Here is a 15,308-nt window from a genome sequence, read left to right as displayed (position 1 = left end):
AAAGGATCCAATAAAGTAGCTGAAGATAAAGGAGAAAGGATAATTGATAGTGTGATTTCAGAGAAGAAACAGATCCAGAGAATAAATAGCAGGGTTAGAAAAGGGACAGCTGAATTTTGATTGAAGGGAGAGATTCAGATCACTTAGATTTGGAAGTTTAGTGGCCAGAAATTAAGGGAGTTTCCATATGATGATGGCTTCTATTTTCTCTATTCGGTAACACTATGCTAAAAGATATTTTCATTTATTTATTTATGGATTTATACATAACTATTTCGAAGTGCAAATGTCACCAGAAATTGAGATGTTTCTGCAAATTATACATATATATATATATATTTTTTTTTTTTTACAAAGTTCTACAAGGACTTACAAGCAAAAATCTCACTTCCCACTTCTAGCACTCAATTTCACAAGGAAACAAAAATCCATGACGCCTGAAAACAAAATCAGACAGAAAATGTTGCTATCATAGAAAATGATGAATTAAGCAGAAATTTTATTTCCAAGCTCATCAAAGATTATCACAAACACAAAGTATCCTTTTAAAAGTGTCCCAAATTAAATCAAAGGCACATCATCAACGTAAAACACTTGTGACATTAAGAATTTATTTAGGTCGTAATATTTTCACATTATTTTGTTTTTAATCGTTTGCAATGTTCGAGTAGCATATTTAAACATTTTTTTTAAAGACATGAGATAATGGTGTGTTTTTTTGTTTTTTGTTTTTTAAGTACAACCACAACTATAAAGTAGAGGAACTTAAGAAGACAAAGACCAAATCTGCTTCGAAGATACACAAGATGGGGCAATCTAATACACAACACAACATGAATCTTTCCAAACAAGTTTGCTAAGAAACAGCTCCCATGTTTAGTGTTAAAAATAAAGCAATCTTCTCATTTAGAAAAATCAAGACATCATTTTATTAATAAAGCCTATTCTTCCCCCAGTTTTACACTTGCTTGTCTTCATTTAGAAACTGTAAATTCAGGAGAAAAGAACAGTTTTGTTATGGTATAAAAATCTTAGGAACAACAAATTACAAATATTCAATTTTTTAACAAACAAAAATGTTTGCCTTCCCAAAATGTAAACATCCAGTAAATAAAACAAACGTAATATTCCAGGTATAGAAACACCAGTAATTCGCTTATGAAAGAGGTGTATTTGGTGGTAACATTTTTGTTTAATATAAAAGCACTTTACCAAGAGTCTGACCATTATTATCTAAAGTCTTCCCCCTCACCCAGTTTCCTTATCTGAGTAGAAACTCATCAATTTCTATAGAATTTTGGCTATAGGACGAGGCCAAGGAAAGGTCTGAAATATCTAAGAGTCATTTGTCTGGAGAAAAGTGTTTTCTTGAGACTTGGAGGCAGTTAGTTATTCATCACTTTGCGCTTAAAAGCATTCCTCAGTGAACTTCTTCCTTACTGGAAAGAGAATTAGGTAGGTTTTCACGTTAGTAAGATTTATACATATAATTAACTAGTTATCATTACAGGTCACTTTAGTGTTCTCAAAGTAGAAAGTAACGATATAAAAAACATCTAAGCTACATTGTTGAATGAGTACCACCCATTAAGGTGCTTTGTAAAAAGGAAAATGCTATGCCAGCATAAGACTATTATTTTAATACCATAAATGTGGACATTTTCCATTAAAAGGTACAATAGTACCTGATAGCATGATTATTTCCTTCCGTTAATATGAATAATTTCCTTTTGCAAATATGTGAAAAAGGACCTAAGATGATTACTTACTGTATGAAAACCCCTCAGAACACATAATTTGAAATATGCTGGCCCCAAAAGACTGCAGTAACCTATGCCCTGACCTCTTCCAAAAAAAGGAAAAAAAAAAAAAAAGAAAATGTGAATGAATGAAACACAACACTTTAGGACCCATGAAATTTCTAATATGCCACCAAAGAGGTGTTTTCATTTCAGTAATCAATTTGTAAAGCTCTTTTAACTCTACCCACGCTTTTCCCTACTAGCTGCATTTCCTCCTCTATTAAAACAGATATATTCTGAAAGCCTCCAGGAAAGAAATCATAGCTGGTGGTAGGAACAAGTCTCCTCTGGGGAGTCCTTAGTCCAGAGAGCAGCAAGTCTGCTGATAGCACCAAGCAGCAAATCACAACTCCGGGATGGTGTTAGGACAGAGATGGTAGGATTAAGGTCATGAAATTACTATCAGCCAACTCAGTTAAAGAGCTCAAGTACATAAGGATATTAACATCTCATGAGTTAGTGCCCAAGAGGATTGAGACTCCCTTAATGAGATGTATTCCACAGGCATGTTGACTAGAGTCACCCTTCAGGTGCATTTTGCTGTTTCTTATTTTAATTTCCCCAACTATAGTAGATATTCAAAACTCAGTTGCCCGATCCCTTGGGAAGCCCTGTGATAATGCCATGGCCCCAAGATAGCATGGTGTATCATTACTCACCAGCCTTTAGAATAAAGCACAGGATCTGGGCTCCCGGAAGGGGTTGCTTCCAGCTGGAACACCTACCAGCAAGGCATCCTTGCAGGCATTCTGCATGCAGTACTGTTGAAGCTCTGCAGCTGCCTGCGAGACCTGAAACAAAGGGACAACAGCTTGACGTGCTGCTCACAGCCAGAGCCATTTGATACTCCAAAAAATGATCCTACCACTTGATAAAGGTCCCACATCTTGTGATCTCCAAAAGTCTCTTTTTTGCTGAAAGTTCTAATAACTGAACTTCAAAGAGGGAATGTTATAATTTCCATGATTAAGGGTATTTTTTTATTCAGTTGCTTCCTCAATAAAGGAAAAATAAAGCTGTATCTTTACCCAGTTAGAATCCTAGTTTTGAGACTGAATTGGTAAAGAAAGAGCTCATTCTAGTACTTCCTTTACAAATTTTCACTTACAAAGCGTGCACTATATAGTCAGGTTTGCCATGTGAGCAAACTGTTTTAATGTTTACAAGGCTGGAGCCTTATCCAGTCTGCCCAAAACAAGTGACAAGTTTTCTCCACCAAGCTTTTGAGGCAAGATAGCTTTTTGGTTAAGAGTGCAGCCTCTGGAACCAGAATGCCTGGACTCCTATTTAGCTCCAACATTACCTGTATGATCTTGGGCAAGTTAACTTAATTTCTCAGTTTTTGTTTTCTCATCTGTGAAATGTATTTTGTAATAGTACCTGACTCAGTGAGTTGATGAGACAATTAAATGAGCTAAATGCATGTAAAACACTTAGAATAGTGTTGACACATGGTCAGCAATACAGTTGTTGCAGACTACAAAAATAGTCACAATATTTCGCAGCTCCTCTCACCAAGAAGTAGAGTCTTTTTTTTTAGTATATGTGCTGCCGAAGCGAGCACGAGTCTTTTTTTTTTTTAATATTTTATTTATTTGACAGAAAGAGATAGAGCACAAGCAGGGGGAGCGGCGGGCGGAGGGAAAGGGAGAAGCAGACTCCCCGCTGAGCAGGGAGCCCGATGCAGGACTCAATCCCAGGACCCCATGATCAGGACCCGAGCCGAAGGCAGACGCTCAACCGACTGAGCCACCCAGATGCCCCAAGAAGTAGAGTCTTTACCTAAGACTCCTTGAATCTGGGTTGGCCTTGTGACCTGCTTTGACCAGGAAAATGTGGCAGAAATAATGGGCAAGTTCTAAGCTGTAGGTCTCAAGAGCCCTTGCTGCTACCTCTCTTGTTGTAGTTCGAACTCTAAGACCATCTAATGAGTTCAGGCTAGCCTACTGGAGATCTTGTGGAGAAGATCATCCAGCTACCAACCAACCCTCCATTTGACTGCAGATGCGTTGAAAAGCCCAGCAAAGATCAGCAAAAGTACACAGTTGGGCCCAGCTCAAACTGTTGACTTAAGAACTGTGAATTAATGAATGTTGCTTTAAATCACTAAGTTTTGGAGAAGTTTATTAGGCAGCACTGATAAATATTATTCTACCTTTCTTCTTAGCCTCCATCTGATGCAGATTTGTACATCGAGGCTTTCCTCACATTCCATTTTATGTGCACTGAGAAGGTGTTTTGTATAAAATCTCACTCCTATCATACAAAAATGGTTCCAATTGCTGTTCAAGTATTACTACTAGTTTGTGTTAATTTTCCAAGCTTCTAAATAACTGGAAAATCAGCCCCTTATGTTATGGTTACCATCTAAGTTTCTAGAATGCTTTAGGAATTCTGGTTTCATTAATGTAATACGTTTTTATTATATAAATATAAAAACAAAATAATATTATCAAACTAATGGTTAAGCTTCCTTTTCCCTCAAAAGAAGTTCTGACATTTTCATGTTAATTATAACTGGAATTAATGGTTATATATAGCAGCTTTTAATTCACAGGAATTTAGAACCAATTATGCTCATGCTTACTATCTCTCCAACAGAGGGAACAGATGAACTCACACATGATGGGCAGAAGGAGACTATCCTCCAAGATCCCTGGAGAAATGGGACTAACTGGACCCTGGCCTAAAGAACATGGTCAAAAAGTTAAGACGAGTGGATATGCAGAGAAAATAAGAGAAGAATAAAAGTGGTCAGCATTTCTCTAGCACTTTTACAGGAAAAAGACTCTGGGGGTGGGGAGAGGGTGGAGTATAAGCCCAAACACTTAGAAGCTGTCATTTGCCATGGGAGGTAAGATACCCAAATTATATGGCTTTCCTTGGTTTGAGTCCATGCTCACCCAGCAACTTCTCAGAGATTTCTCCAAAACAGAGAAGGGGCCCTTGGAAGGATATCAAGCATTCCAATCACTGGGAAGGGATGCCCTCCATTATATGCTAGAAAACTGGTGTCCTGGTTTATTTACTAGTTAGCAAGTCCGCTAAAGAGAAGACATCTGTGGGTGTGCTGAGCGCATCCATTCATTATTGAGCCCTGCAATGAGGCAAACTAGACCCTGGAATGTTGTGACTCCTACTGCCTGAGAGAAGCCCACCAAACACCTGAAACCATACTACCATGAGAACACCTCACAAATAAGGTTACTATCTGTGTAACCCTGAGCAATTCACTTGAATTCTCTGGGTCTGTTTCATCACCCAAAATTATTTTTTAAATGTAGAAAACATCTTGCCCAGCTACTCCACAAGGTAGGCAGGCATCTGGCCCACAGTTCTCCTTTTCCTCTCAGGTGCCAACATCATCCTGACCATATTCAACAACCCTAATTTCAGTTCCCTGACCTCCTTTCCTCAGACAGCCTTCTCCTCAATGCCAACACGTATAACTGCTCCACATCTGAAATTTTACACTTCAACTTCCTACTTTCTGATCACAATCTCTCCCACCCAGCCAGAATGCTACTTCCTTCTTACTACATCCCTTCTTTGACCTCAAGGAGAACTCCTCCTCCCCTTTTGCCCCGCCCATCACCAGGAGGCTGGCTCAGTTCCTTCTCTATCCGGCCTATGTTTAGCCTCCTTCTGGCCAACCCCTCAAGCTCCTTGCCCTTTGCCCCCACTTCCATCTTTCCGGTATACCGCCTCTGCTAACCCACTACTTGGATCAACTACCATCCACCTTGGACACTCAGATTCCTGGGTGGCTAAGTGCTAGTGGAGAAAAAAAAAAATCCACAAGTAGGGCAATCAGTCTCCAATCTCAAAGGAGCTGGGTCTTCAGAGTCACAAGGTGTCTATGGATGTGCCTGGTAGGGGTTCCTCTCCCATTCCCATCAGCACTCTCTTCCACCCTCACTCTTGTGACTCCATTAGCTCCCTCTCCTTTGCCCTAGAAGAAAACTTGGCCTATTTCACAAAGAAAACTGTCATCATACAAGTCCTTAAGTCCATATGTCTAGAAACATCTATCTTCACACACGTCCTGATCTCCTTTCCTCCTATCTCAGAAGGTGCCCCCCCAAGCCATGTCCCCACAGGCAGACTGCCTGTCTCCTCTACCTCCAATTCTCCTTCTCTATTCGGTCCCCCTCAATCTAAAAATAGTTTGTTCCTTTCCCTCAACCTCGAAATAAAGCTTTTCATTTCCTAAATTAAAAAAAAGTTGTTTCCTCTTTAAAACCAGATTTCTTTTTTAAAAAGGCCTGTCTACCCTTTTACAATCTAGATTCTGCTTCTACTACTACATATGTTACTAAAACCTCTTCTGCATTCCATAACTCTCTTTACCTTGTTTTATAATCTTCACTATGGTCTGAAATTATTTTACTTATTGGCTAATGTGTTTATTGATGATCTTCGCCACTATTATCACCATATTCTCAGTACCTAGAATAGTGCCAACTACAGAGAAAAGGCACTATGGAGGTACATGGAATATCACAGCAGTGTTCATTCATACACACGAACATACATTCTATAAATAATGCTACCCTAGCTGCTCAACACAGTACACAACAGATGCTTTTCAATCAACTGACTAAACATTAGACATAAGAACTAAGCCCCACATTTTTGAAAACCCCTCCTTCCTTGCTTTCCCTTGGTTCTCCTCTCCTCTCAGCCATCTTTTGGCTGGTCCTGGGTTCCACACTCTGGTTTTTTCGTTAATAAATTTTTACTCCCATACATTCTCATGACTTCTTTCGGCCTTGTTCTCTGAGCCTCCAGCCCTACTTGGATATCTCGGCAAAGTCCACATGTCCAACACTGAACTCCTCATTCCGCAAACCCGCTCTCCCTCCTCTCTGCTGGGGCGAAGGGCAGCGCCCTACACCCGGTCACCACGCCAGAAACCTGAGCCCCGTCTTCCTCCGAGCTCTCGCTCTCGTCCCATCAATCCTTCACTAAGGCCGGTCCTCGTCGCCTCCGCAGGCCCGGACCGCATCCTCCCGAAACAACCCAGCCAGGCCGGCCCCGCGTCGCCCGCATCCCTGGCCTGCGCGCGTGCGCCCCGCTCCGCAGCCCCCACCCCGCCCCCACCCCGAGTTCGGGTCCGCACCGCCGACTGGGAAACGCCCCCAGGGCACTCGGCCCCGGCCACGCTCCGGAGGACTCGCCCTGCTCCCCCGGCCCACCAGGCCCGGCCTCCTCCTACCGGCCGCATCCCCGCCGAGGCCGGGCAGCTGGCCGGGACCGGGCCGCCGTCCTCACGGCCGCCCACCACGACCTAGCCGCGGCGAGGGGCAGCCGGCCTCTCCCCTCACGTCTCCCAGGCGACGGCGGGAGCGCGCCGTTACCGCGCCCTAAGGAAAGGGCGCCCGCCGCCCGCCTCACCTTGATCCTCTCCACGCCGGCCTCCAGCTTGAGCTGCTCCACCAGGCGCTGCAGGGCGTTCACGCTGGCCCCGGAAGACATGGCGGCGGCACTGGGTTCCGAAGGCGGGGGAGCCGGGCTGCGGGAGCCGCGAGGCCCGGAGCGCGAGCACCGCCCGGGGGCGGGGAAGCCGCTGCGCCCGCCCCGCCGCCCGCTGCCCCGCCTCTCCCGGTGGCCGTCCCCCGCGCGACAGGAGCCGCAGGTAAGCGATGGCGTCGGGTCCCGAGTCGCCCCGATCTCCACACGTGGTTAGTGCCCGCAGCTGCGCCTGGACGCGGAGCGGCGCGGTGGGCCCATCTCCTCAGCGCCGCGGGTCTTCCGGAGGAGCGGGCGCGACCTGCGGGGTTGGGGGCTCTGGGGCTCGGGAAGGTGGAGACGCACTCCTGAGAAGTCGGAACTGTGACTCCGTGTGGCTGGAGCCCAGGTGGCAAAGGAGTTGAAATAAGCTCGTGAAGGCTTCGGTGCCTTGCTGTAATGGGGCTGGGGGGAGAGGGAGGACGGTTGGTAGGAGCCCCTGAAACGGTAACAGGTCTGTGAGTCATCTGTTACTGTTCCGTGGGAATCCCGTCAGTTGACTCGGTAGGTAAGTAGGGTAAGCAGGGCTCAAATCCCAGGCCTTGACATCTTTCCAGAACCTATAGAAGAAAACTAACTTCAGCTTCCCCCACCCCCCGTCCCATCTCACCATTTAACTCTAACATTGTTTCTGTTGTGCTGCATTCTTTTTTTTTTTAAGATTTTATTTATTTTATCGGAGAAAGAGAGCAGGGGGAGGGGAGAGGGAGAGAATCTCAAACAGACTCCACCAGGAGGGGGGCTGACCTGACCCGAAGGCAACTCTTAACTGACTGAGCCACCCGGGCACCCCTCTTTTTTTTTTAATTGTGTACATTAGTTTGTTTTACAAAACCGGCATCATTACTATATGTAAAATGTATGTTTTGTGTTAAATTTTTTCACTTAATGTATTGTGCATATTGCCTTTATCATTGTACACCATTGTACAGTAGTAGATCCTTGAGCAACACAGGTTTGAACTGTGCGAGTCCACTTATACTTTTTTTTTTCAGTACAGTACTGAAAATATTTTCTCTTATAATTTTTTTTTTTTTTAAGATTTATTTATTTACTTATTTATTTGAGAGAGAGAGAGAGTGGAGGGGCAGAGGGAGAAGGAAAGAAAGAGATTTCCTGCAGAGCATGGAGCCCAACTCGGGGCTGGATCTCAGCACCCTGAGATCATGATGAGAGCCAAAACCAAGAATCAGTAGCTCAACCAGCTGAGCCACCCAGGTGCCCCTTCCTTATGATTTTCTTAACATTTTCTTTTCTCTAGCTTTATTGGAAGAGTACAGTAAAAATTACATACAGCATACAAAATAGTTGTTAATCAACTATTTGTTATTGGTAAGGCTTCCAGTCAACAGTAGGCTATTAGTAGTTAAGTTTTGGGGGAGTCAAAATTTATATGTGGATTTTTGACTGCATGGGGTCAGTGCCCCTATTCCCCCATTGTTCAAAGGTCAGCTGTATATGTCAGAACTCGTTTAAATTGAGTAATGCAAAAAGGTAATATATTGGCTTACATAACTGAAAAGCCCAGGGACTTTAAAGTATGGATTTAATTGCCCAAATACTAGCTTTGGGGCTCTCTACCTTTTGGCTCTGCTTTTTTTTGGGTGTTGGCCTCATTTTCTTCAGTGGCAAATAGACTTTCTCTAAGAGGTACTGTGAAGGAAGGTCCATTCCATGCTTTCATTGTCCCAACCTAGCAAACTTAGGAGCAAGAGCGCCTCTTTTCTTTCTCATTGTTCCAAAAAAACCCCTATACTGGATCTTACCAACCTTATTCAGTCATGTGCCCACCCTGAACCAATCATTATTTGAAAGCAAGCATTATGTAGAGTTGGAATGCCCAGATTAGCTGTGCCTAGCCAGGAGGAGGATGAGGGATGCACCACCCAACTTCCCCATTTAGGACTGAGGCACTCATTCCCCCAGCAGCTGGGAGTAGCTGCAACTGATGTCTCAGCTAAATCCCTCTCTGGAAACTGCCCTTAGCTGATAGCCATCCCTCCCAGTGTCAGCACTCATCCAAATTGATGTGGGATGTATAAGACCTGAACCCTAACCCCCTTGCCTCGAGTCAGAACAACACCGAAAGATCCCACCTCTACAGCTCCTTGCTGGGATCATCTGAGGCCTTTATGGCAACTACTTCACAGTTCAACTCCTCCCTCCTCCTCCCAATCCTCACTCCCTAGCCTCTCCCACAGGGGTTGATTTTGACACTCTCCCCAGTAAACTTTCTGCATGAAAATCTCTTAGAGTCTGTTTCTCTGAGGAACCCAAGCTAAGATACCCAAACTACATGGACTGAGGGGGTAAGGGAAGAGTGGTTCCCCAAAGGAAAACCGGATGCTGATCCCAGAAGGGGGCCAAGAGCAGTCAGAAAAGATATACCCTACATCTATTACTTTTAATGACTGCATGATATTCCATTGTACAACTGGATCATAACTTACCTACTGCCCTATTACTTAACACTGTGATGACCTCCTTAAATATACAGTTTTGTGCATGTTTGGTTTGGGAGCAGGGTTTGAATGCATTCCTAAAAGTGGAATTGATGGACTAAAAATATAAACAATTTCTTACACTTTTCCCAACTTGATCCTCCAGAAGGTGGTAGCAATCAACTGCTATTCCCACCAGAAGACTGCTTATTTCTCTGCACCCTCACAATTCTATGTTGTGGTTCTTTATCTTTACTAACCTAATAGATGAAATATTGCATCTCAAATCTCTTAAGTATCTTAAGTGTTGAGACTGAACATTTCTTTTTATTTTGTGAGCTACGTGTTCAGTCTTTGCGGTGTTAAAGTTTTTCTTATGACGAGCAGATTTGCAAATGTTAAAGCCCTCTCTAGTGACAAGTTTCCGTGCCACAAAACTTAAATTATATTCTAGTCAAAAGATGAAACTACATGTTGGGAACATTACTAGATTGGTGAGTAAGGCAAAGTAGAATGGTCATGTGTCAAAAAGGTGTGGCAAAGAACTCAGAGCAAAGATATAAACTGGAAGGGTTAGGGAAAGCTCCTCATAAATGGCAGGACCAAAATCTGAATCCTGCACATGGCACAGAGCACAGGGAAAGCATTCCAGTGAGGGGAAAGCAGGCCATATATATATGGAGTGAATGAATGAAGAATGGAGAAGGCTCTAGTGAGCAATAGAAGATACAAAGCTGATAAGACTGGAAGTCACAGAAAACCTCAAAAGAGAAAAGTTTGGAGCAAACAGTAGCATAGCCACATGGTAACACATTTTAGGAATATTAATCTGGGATGAGGATACGAAATAAACTGAAAGTGGGGAAACAAAATGACTTCAATAATGGTTTTGTCTTTTTGGTGGGGAGAGTGGCTGGAATGAGGCCCTAGGTAGGACTACAAAGGTGGGATGGAGAACAAATTAAAAAGACTAAATGAGGTATTTTCCATGGCGGTTATAAAATGCAAAGGAAATGGGGTAAAGGTTCTGAAGCAGAGAGCAGGCTAGAACTGGTGCCTGTGACAGATGTTAGGAAACAGGCCTAGGCTTGAAGGGAGGAGTAAAGAACAAAGATGAGTTTGGCTTAGGAGAAACCAAGTCTTCAGCTGTAATGCTATGTGCCTCTAGGTGGTTAGAAATGTTAAGTGGCAAGATGCTGATATGGGAGACATCTGCACAGCACAATGACAGCTGAAGCAGTGAGATTATCTCCAATTAGAAAAGGCAGCTTTGGGGCTGCCCACAGTGAGGGGACACATAATGTAATACTTGTGTGTTAACCACAGGTAGCAGAAAATGTTTAGAGGTGAGTTCATCTCCCTTTTTCATGCTGTACACACCCACTAATCTGCCCACCTCTGTATGATTGATTGTGCTACTCTTTTGGAGAGGAATGGTCTGACTTGGAAAGAAACAGCAAGGTTCTAGCACAGAGTCCCCCACAGTGATCCATAGACAGGCAAGCTTGGTGCCACTGACCATCTGTGTTTTGCTTTATACTTTACCAAAATGTCTTCTCATCCATCATTTTTGCATCATGGAACTTCAGAGTGAAGAGACCTTCATATAATGTAATCCATCCCAATTTTAGAGATGAGGAAACTAAGAGCCACTAAGGAAAGAAAGTGACTTATGTAGTATCTCACAAAGTGGGAGTAGGGAAAAGAACTTTCATTTTAGCTTCCAAGAGAAGTCACTGCTCATCTGGAGGAGTAGAGTCTGTTCCCACAGATGTAGTTATTCCTAGAGCTCTGAAAATAGGTGAGGCCCAGGGACAGAGAATCCTTTCCTCCTTACCCCAGCTAAAATGCGCAGATCACCAATATATTATTTAAAAAATTTGTTACACATTTTTTCTTGGTTAAAATAAGAACTTACAATACAAATCAAAACCACGGTGAGTTACCACCTCACACCTATCAGAATGGCTAAAATTAACTCAGGAAACAACAGATGTTGGCAAGGATGCGGAGAAAGGGGAACCCTCTTACACTGCTGGTGGGAATGCAAGCTGGTGCAGCCACTCTGGAAAACAGTATGGAGGTTCCTCAAAAAGTTGAAAATAGAGCTACCCTACGATCCAGCAATTGCACTACTGGGTATTTACCCCAAAGACACAAATGTAGGGATCCAAAGGGGTACGTGCACCCCGATGTTTATAGCAGCATTATCAACAATAGCCAAATTATGGAAAGAGCCCAAATGTCTATCCGCTGATGACTGGATAAAGAAGATGTGGTATAGGGCGCCTGGGTGGCTCAGTTGGTTAAGCGACTGCCTTCGGCTCAGGTCATGATCCTGGAGTCCCGGGATCGAGTCCCGCATCGGGCTCCCTGCTCGGCAGGGAGTCTGCTTCTCCCTCTGACCCTCCTCCCTCTCATGCTCTCTGTCTCTCATTCTCTCTGTCTCAAATAAATAAATAAAAATCTTTAAAAAAAAGAAGATGTGGTATATATATCCACTGGAATATTACTCAGCCATCAAAAAGAATGAAATCTTGCCATTTGCAATGACGTGGATGGAACTAGAGGGTATTATGCTAAGCGAAAGAAGTCAGAAAGACAAATACCATATGATTTCACTCATATGTGGAATTTAAGAAACAAAACAGATTACATGGGGAAGGGAAGAAAAAAAGAGGGAGGCAAACCATAAGAGACTCAACTATAAAGAACAAACAGGGTTGATGGAGGGATGTGGGTGGAAAATGGGCTAAATAGGTAATGGGGATTAAAGGAGGACACTTGTGATGAGCAGTGGGTGTTTTATGTAAGTGATGAATTAATCAACTCTACACCTAAAACCAGTTTTACCATATAGTCAATTAGAATTTAAAAACTTGAAGTAAAAAAATAAGAACTTATTAATTTCCACTGTTTTTAGGAATCTCAGTAGTCTTTAGAAATGTCAATGTCCCTTTTTTTTTTTTTTTTAAGATTTTATTTATTCATGAGAGACAGAGGCAGAGGGAGAAGCAGGCTCCCCAAACTGCAGGGAGCCCGATGCGGACTTAATCCCAGGACCCCGGGATCATGATCTAAGCCAAAGGCAGATGCTTAACCATCTGAGCCACCCAGGCACCCTGTCAGTGTCCTTGTAAAGACAAATGTTTTGTTTCTCTGTTATAATGTATACAATTCTTCACTCCTTTGACCTGTGTTTTTGTCACCTTTTTACTAACCGTGGGTTATTTTTCCAGAAAAGGACCTTCAAATAACTCTTCTCCATAAAAATAATGAGGGGTGACCGGGTGGCTCAGTTGGTTAAGCAGCCGACTCTTGATTTTGGCTCGGGCCATGACCTCAGAGTCATGAGACTGAGCTCCAAGTCGGGTTCTGCACTCAGTAGGGAGTCTGCTTGAGATTCTCTCTCCCCCTCTCTCTGCCCCACCCACACTTGCTCTCTCACTCTCTTTCTCAAGTAAATAAATACATGTTTTAAAAAATGATATAGGGCGCCTGGGTGGCTCAGTTGGTTAAGCGACTGCCTTCGGCTCAGGTCATGATCCTGGAGTCCCAGGATCAAGTCCCGCATCGGGCTCCCTGCTCGGCAGGGAGTCTGCTTCTCCCTCTGACCCTCCTCCCTCTCATGCTCTCTGTCTCTCATTCTCTCTGTCTCAAATAAATAAAAATTAAAAATCTTTAAAAAATAAAAAAAAAAGAAAGAAGAATAAAAAATGATATATAATGGGAAGGTATGTATTTCTGCCAACATTGTCAGAATGACAATAATATATACCTTCAGTTTTTTAAAATGATTTAAAAGAAACAGGAAAACACTTTAACAACTGTATTTCATGTGACACAGTATAATGTACCATAAAAAAAACTATTTCACTTCTTATACCCATTGCATTATTTTTAGAACCTAGAATAATGAAGCAAGAGCTAAAGGCTCACTAGCAGGTTTGTAGGTGCAGCTTCTCCAGAGAGATTTTCACAGGCATTTTTGAGACTTTGGGAGGCAGTGGAACTTAGGGCTACTTGTCCTTTTGAACAGCTGTTCCAAGCCTGCCTCCGTATCTCATTGACAGTCTCCCTGCAGTGAATGTAGGCCGTAAACTAGCAAGTAGCTGATGTTGTTTGTTGTCCCTGAAAGTTCAGTCTTTCTTGAGTTGTCATCTCAGCTGCTTCAACACTTACCTCAAAGGCAACAAGAGGCAGGTAGCTGCCTGTAAAATATATAATCCCAGCCCTAAGGGGCATCACTTTCCCACTCTAGCACAGTACCCTGCCCAAGGTAAGAGATTCAAATACCGATTAAAAGAATAAAGAAACAAGGGGTTTTTAGTCATCACTAAACACACTTCTGTTAACATGGATTTTAACAAATGAAAATGACTCTTCCCTGTTTCCTCTAAAAGCAAGAAAACCCATTTATTGAGCACTTAACATATGCCAATGCTTTACCCCTGTCTTGGTTAATTCTCACAAGAATCCTGTGTAGTTAGTAACGCTATTAAAAATGGGAAAATGAGGTTCAGAGGTTAACCTGCCCAAAGTCAAGTTACTGGTCATTTAGAGAGTCAGAAACCAAATCTTGGTCTATCCGGCTGCAAAGCCTGATTGAGCCCTTCCACTGCATCTGGCTCACTCTTCCTGAGGTTATAAAAGGAGAACTGTCGAATGGGAGGAAGTTTCTCCATCCCTAATGACACCCAGGAGGATAGGTCTATTAAGAAACCCCATTTGGGGCGCCTGGGTGGCTCAGTCGTTAAGCGTCTGCCTTCGGCTCAGGTCATGGTCCCAGAGTCCTGGGATCGAGCCCCGCATCAGGCTCCCTGCTCAGTGGGAGGCCTGCTTCTCCCTCTCCCACCCCTCCTGCTTGTGTTCCCTCTCTCGCTATGTCTCTGTCTGTCAAATAAATAAATAAAATCTTTAAAAAAAAAAAAAAAGAAACCCCATTTGTCACTGACCTAAGACCATGTGATCCATTCCATACATAATTGTCAGGGATACTCTGAATCCTTCAAATACTAAGAATCTGATTAAAGTTTATAACTAATTAGGTAGGCTTTTTAATACCCATAACATTTCTCAATTGCAGGCAATCTAATCTACTTCAGACCCTAAACCTATATGAATTTGCAGGCTATATTAGAATGTTAAATCCTAATTATCTAAAAAGATTCCCTCATTTCACAGATGAGGAAACCAGAAAGGTAAAATAATTTGTTTAGCAAATTTTATTTAGTTTATTAGGTTCTAGATTTGGCCTTAACCCATTCTTTAATGTGAAGAGTATCACATTTTGCAAATAAGATTAAATACTTCATCCATACACTAGTCTGTGTCAGTACCAGTATTTATCTCCCTCAGATGCACAGCTGCAACTCGAGATCATGTCTGACTTAATGTCTTAAAGTAGCTACATCTATTTATAACGTCTAATAAAAGCCATTTATCTTTACTTTTCACAAAACTTTCGGTTTGGGGCCAGTAGAATGGTTCATAATACTAGCTGAATGTTAGCTTCCTAGCGATGGCTTCCATTCAAGCAAAGTATCTCCAGGGT

At 42.8% G+C, this 15,308-nt stretch overlaps 1 protein-coding gene across 1 annotated transcript; it reads right to left on the bottom strand.

Moving 5' to 3' along the window:
* Positions 1–591: 591 nt before the first annotated feature.
* On the bottom strand, positions 592–7,356 carry GNG10 (G protein subunit gamma 10). The gene is made up of 3 exons (XM_021691292.1): positions 7,200–7,356; positions 2,462–2,593; positions 592–1,439 (listed from the first exon to the last, which is right to left on the bottom strand). Exons 1-2 carry the CDS (start codon positions 7,278–7,280, stop codon positions 2,468–2,470), a joined length of 207 nt encoding a protein of 68 aa, XP_021546967.1. The 5' UTR covers positions 7,281–7,356; the 3' UTR covers positions 592–1,439; positions 2,462–2,467.
* Between the last annotated feature and the right edge of the window lie 7,952 nt (positions 7,357–15,308).

The sequence above is a fragment of the Neomonachus schauinslandi genome, chromosome 13 (assembly GCF_002201575.2).
Source record: "Neomonachus schauinslandi chromosome 13, ASM220157v2, whole genome shotgun sequence".
In the NCBI taxonomy this organism is placed as follows: domain Eukaryota; kingdom Metazoa; phylum Chordata; class Mammalia; order Carnivora; family Phocidae; genus Neomonachus; species Neomonachus schauinslandi.
The sequence above is the reverse complement of the archived record's forward strand: the minus strand, read 5'-3'. Positions and strand labels throughout refer to the sequence as shown.

Bases quoted from the DNA above. Each gene is read 5' to 3' on its own strand.
- GNG10 (XM_021691292.1), bottom strand. From the start codon at position 7,280: ATGTCTTCCGGGGCCAGCGTGAACGCCCTGCAGCGCCTGGTGGAGCAG. The intron at 2,594-7,199 runs GTGAGGCGGGCG...CCTTTGTTTCAG, and splicing joins CCGGCGTGGAGAGGATCAAG to GTCTCGCAGGCAGCTGCAGA.